General features: G+C 43.3%; 1 protein-coding gene across 1 annotated transcript in view; it reads right to left on the bottom strand.

Annotated features, from left to right (window-relative positions):
- The window catches only part of LOC109845747, an 8,320-nt gene extending 4,616 nt beyond the window's left edge, over positions 1–3,704 (bottom strand). Inside the window, exons 1-3 of the mRNA XM_020415019.1 lie at positions 3,351–3,704; positions 915–3,179; positions 4–693 (exon numbers count right to left, since the gene is read on the bottom strand). Of these exons, the coding sequence (XP_020270608.1) occupies positions 4–693; positions 915–3,179; positions 3,351–3,681 (3,286 nt within the window). The 5' untranslated portion in view covers positions 3,682–3,704. The remainder of the gene's footprint in view (positions 1–3; positions 694–914; positions 3,180–3,350) is intronic.

Below are 4,771 nucleotides of genomic sequence, written 5' to 3'. Positions count from 1 at the left end.
AAAGATCTTCAACAGTCGATGTGAACTCCTGCTCCTCTTCCCGCTCGATTGATGCTGAAGTTGCTACCGCAGCTGCTTGCACAAGCTTGGGACACTCCCTAATGGTTAGCTCTTTAAGGTGGGGAAGAGACTTTAGACGCTCAATTGATGCCAGCTCACCACACCCTGCCAGTCTCAACTCCCTCAGCGAAGTAAACTCCCCTTCGGAGGGAAAGGCGGTTATGTGGTTAGCTCCATCTAATATAAGGGTTGAAAGAGAAGTAGGGGAACTTTGCATTAGTAACGCAGGAGTGAGACCGTCCGATCCACCACAATCAACAAGCCAAAGGGATCGGAGTGATGGGAGAGAGAAACAATCAACTGGGGTAACTGTGTTTGGAGACATCCTCAGCTTAGGGCAATAAGTAATCTCCAACACCCTGAGAGACGTGAGATGATGTCGGAACAAGCCAGCCACGGATGTCAGCTCTCCACACCTTCCAATTCTCAAATCAGAGAGAGAGGGAGAGGACGTGGATGATGAGCTAGTACCGCAGCTGCTACCACCGCAGTTGCTGCCCACCCAGAATGCTGGGGAATCAGACAATCCCACACCTTGCAACTCCAATTTTTGGAGACGGAGGGGCAGAGGGGGCAGCGCCTTCAGTTTGGGACAATACTTGATAACAAGTTCCTTGAGGAGAGGGCACCAGGGTACCGCCTCTGCTTCTAATCCACACCACTCCTCCCATTGCTCACATTCATAAATAGATAAGTACTTTAGTTGTTGAAAGCCACCTTCACAATTAATTTGCTGAAGAGCTGGCAGTACCCTCAATGTCAAACGCATGAGGTATGGGAGCTTCCGGAGAGAAGGAAGGTGCTTCCATGCCCTGCCATATCCAAGGCTCATTCCTTGAGGAGAGGGCACCAGGGTACCGCCTCTGCTTCTAATCCACACCACTCCTCCCATTGCTCACATTCATAAATAGATAAGTACTTTAGTTGTTGAAAGCCACCTTCACAATTAATTTGCTGAAGAGCTGGCAGTACCCTCAATGTCAAACGCATGAGGTATGGGAGCTTCCGGAGAGAAGGAAGGTGCTTCCATGCCCTGCCATATCCAAGGCTCATGTACTCCAGATTTTTTAATAATTCTGGTCCCATCCAACGTGGAGACCTGGCACCTTGGTATCCCTTGATTGTTAGTTCCCTGAGGCTATCAGGTGGCTGCAGGCGATCAAGCATCTGTTCATACTCATCCGACACATCACTGTCATCAGACCAAACCAGCTCTAACCTGAGGAGGTTCCTTTTATGATGCAACTCGATCTTACTGACTTCCTCGTGATGCTTGCGATTCTCAAGGCCATGGATCTTCAGTTCCCCCAAATCTCTCATCTCCTTCAATTCGCTCAATTTATAAGCTTCAGCAGCGAACGACAAACGTTGAAGTGAAGTTAATGTCCCTAACCCCTTGATTTTTTCATAGTAAACTTGATAGCGTATCAGGTGTCTCAAACTAATGAGATTATTCAAGCCAAGAACAGATTGAGTAGCAAAACATCTACTAGCAAGGACCTGCAGGTGGTAGAGCCTGCAGAATGAACTAGGTAACCGAGAAATATCATGACAAATCGACAAATATCTGATATGCCTCAGGTTACCAATTGCATCTGGCAAAACGTTCATGCCGTCAACAGCTAGGCGCAGCACCCGAATGCTTTCCAGTGACTTAAACTCTTCTTCAAAATCCTTGGCATGCTCATTAACATATCCTCTAAAGACTAACACAAGCGTGCGGAGTTTCTTCCGTTTGCCCACATCTTTAAGAAGGTCAAGTTTGTCGGTTTCAAAATGCAGATGACGTACCATATTCGGGATCTGGTCAATTGACATGTCTCCAACAAATCTAAAGCAATCACCATGAGATACTTTACATGCTAGATCATGCAAAAGATCATGCATGTTGTAGTAATATGTGTCGTAATCTTGTTCGAGAAATGATTGTTTAACTAAATCGTCGAAGTAGCCTCTTCCAGTGTCCTCCAGTGTCTCGTTTGGATATTGGGAAGATTTTTGAATGAGGCCAAGAGCCATCCACATGAAGACTAGATCATCTTTGTCAAACCTATAATCTTGAGGAAAGATGCTGCAATAAGCAAAACATGGTCTTAAGTGCATTGGTAGATGGTGGTAGCTTAACATCAAAACAGACGTCACACCATCCATCTGCTGTGCTTGATTGGATATATTGTCTGCATGCAAAATTCTGTTCCAATGACTATCATCCAACTTAGAATTCAATAGCGCTCCAATGGTCTTCGCAGCCAATGGTAAGCCCCCGAGCCTTCTTGCTATTTTCTCGCCAATGGACTCCAACTTCCCATAATCACAAGAATTTACCCCAAAAAATGCATATTGGTTGAAAAGTTTTAGAAAGTTGTCATCATCTAAAGGTTTCAATTTCTTTGGCTCATTTATTGATCCCCCCAAAGCCCCCAAAGCCGATGCGGCCATGTCTGCAGGGCTCTTCGATCTAGTAGTCAACAAGATTTTGCTTCCTTTATGGCCGCTCGTCAAAGGAGCAAACAAATTATCCCACCCAGAACGATTGTCATCATTCCATGCGTCATCCAAGACAAGGAGAAATTTCCTTGATGACACCAGATCTTTAAGAGCTTCTTGCAGAGCGGCAAGTTCCTTGACTTCAGGTCTCTTTTTCTCGGCGTATTCTATCATATCTGCCATGACCTTTTCGACAACAAAGGGAGTGGAGATACACACCCAGATTTTGCAATCGAAGGAATTAGTTGAGCTCTCGTCGTTATAGACGTGTTGTGCGAGGGTGGTCTTGCCCACTCCGCCATGGCCAATAATGGAGAAAAGAGATACACTTGTACTGCTGTCATCCTTTCTCAACCACCCTAACAGTTCCTCCCTCTCTTCATCTCGTCCACACAGTTTTCTCTCAGTTAGAGCTGGTCCAGTTTTACGAGCAGGAACCGGGCTCTGACTTTGATGTTGTTGATGCAGTTGTAGTGTAGAGATGAAATTTCCCACGCCCGCTGCGACTTCATCTAGCCTTTTCACAGCCCCCCTTAGTTTCTCGAGGGTGGGATCAGATTTGAAGACTCTTTTACCAACTTTTACAACTTTCCGTTTAGATTCGGAGAGAAAACCACGCACTTTACCCTTGCCTGCATGCGAAATTGGTAGAGAAGTTTTATTTTCTTTTATTGATTAAATTCGAAAAACAATCAATTATTTTTTAGCATCTGATTGCTAACCTTCAGTTATGAAATAAAAAAACTGATAACAAGAAGGCGGAATTTCATTTTTTTTTTGACACTTAAAAAGCCATGACTTACCACTATGACCATGTTCTTTGCTGCCTGAGGATTTCTCCTCAACTTGTTTCTGTAGCTTAAGGTAATCAAGCTCATCAAGAACGTCGTCAGCCTCGTAAACAGCATCAGTGAGTTGGCACAACCATTTCTTGAGTGCTCCAGTAATTTCTTGCTGCCCGCTCTCAGCCATCTCCACAACAGCTTGGATACGAGGAAGAGCATCATTGAGCCTTTCAAGCTCAACTCTCATCCTAGCATCCCGAGCAAAATACCGGTCTGCTGCATAGTTGAAACCGATCTCCACCAACTTCTCGATGATCTTGGTCACAATCACGTCTCCGACCACCACCATGTTTTTATGAGTATCGAACACTCTCCGCTCGATGATCTTGGTCACAATCACGTCTCCGACCACCACCATGTTTTTATGAGTATCGAACACTCTCCGCTTTTGCTTTCAAACTTCGATTGAGTTGCAGAGAACTCCTTGGTTCTCCTACATTACTTAAGAAATGGGGGACTTATATCCACACTCCAAATTATATTATGATAAACCCCACTCCGCCCCCACATCAAGTTGCGAAGTTCAAGTCAATAATAAAGATCAACTACGTTGCGCAGTTCAAGTCTATAAGTCAACAAGTCAATAATAAAGATCAATAGGAAACGTTGAGTGCGTACAAAGGCCACAAAACACGCCATGTGATGTGGGAACCCAAAAATTGAATAATAAGAGAACAAAATGGTGGGGCCTTGGAAACCAATTATTGATCTTTGTTTGGATTCCTTGCCTTCAGAATTTTCAAAATTGATGATGAGGGCTCCTTATGAGCCAATCGTTTAGTGTGTACAGAGGGCACAAAACACGCTATTTGATGTGGGAACCCAAAAAGTGAATAATAACAGAATAAACTGGTGGGGCTTGGAAACCGATTATTGAACTTTGCTTGGATTAATAGTTGCCTTCAGAATTTTCAAACTTGATGATGAGGGTTCATACTGAGCCATGTGATTGTGTACAAGCGTACGAGTCATAATTCCAACTACGTGTGAAGCATAGTTTTGATAGTTGCTGTTCCTGTTTACAAACCTGACAAGGTATTGATTAAAACAAAGGTTAATTGAAACAGCCTACAAAATTTAACGTTCAAATTGGAGAATATTGAATTAACACTGCAATTATTATTATTTTTTCCAAATTGTTTAACTACCAGTTTAACGTACGTATGGGATGTATTCCAATTGAAGTCCATACGAGAAAAGCATACGATAAGCGAAATTAGGATAATGATCTAATAGTAAAGTTATTGAGTTGCTAAACTAAAACCAAGTCAATGAATGATGAATGCCTAAGCTCAGGAACTGCGTAGATGATTATAGTGGTTCAAATATAACACTGAGAGCTAATTTTGTTAATCCATGCTTCAAGATTAAGATGGTCT

The sequence above is a fragment of the Asparagus officinalis genome, chromosome 6, assembly GCF_001876935.1.
Source record: "Asparagus officinalis chromosome 6, Aspof.V1, whole genome shotgun sequence".
Classification (NCBI taxonomy): domain Eukaryota; kingdom Viridiplantae; phylum Streptophyta; class Magnoliopsida; order Asparagales; family Asparagaceae; genus Asparagus; species Asparagus officinalis.
The sequence above is the reverse complement of the archived record's forward strand: the minus strand, read 5'-3'. Positions and strand labels throughout refer to the sequence as shown.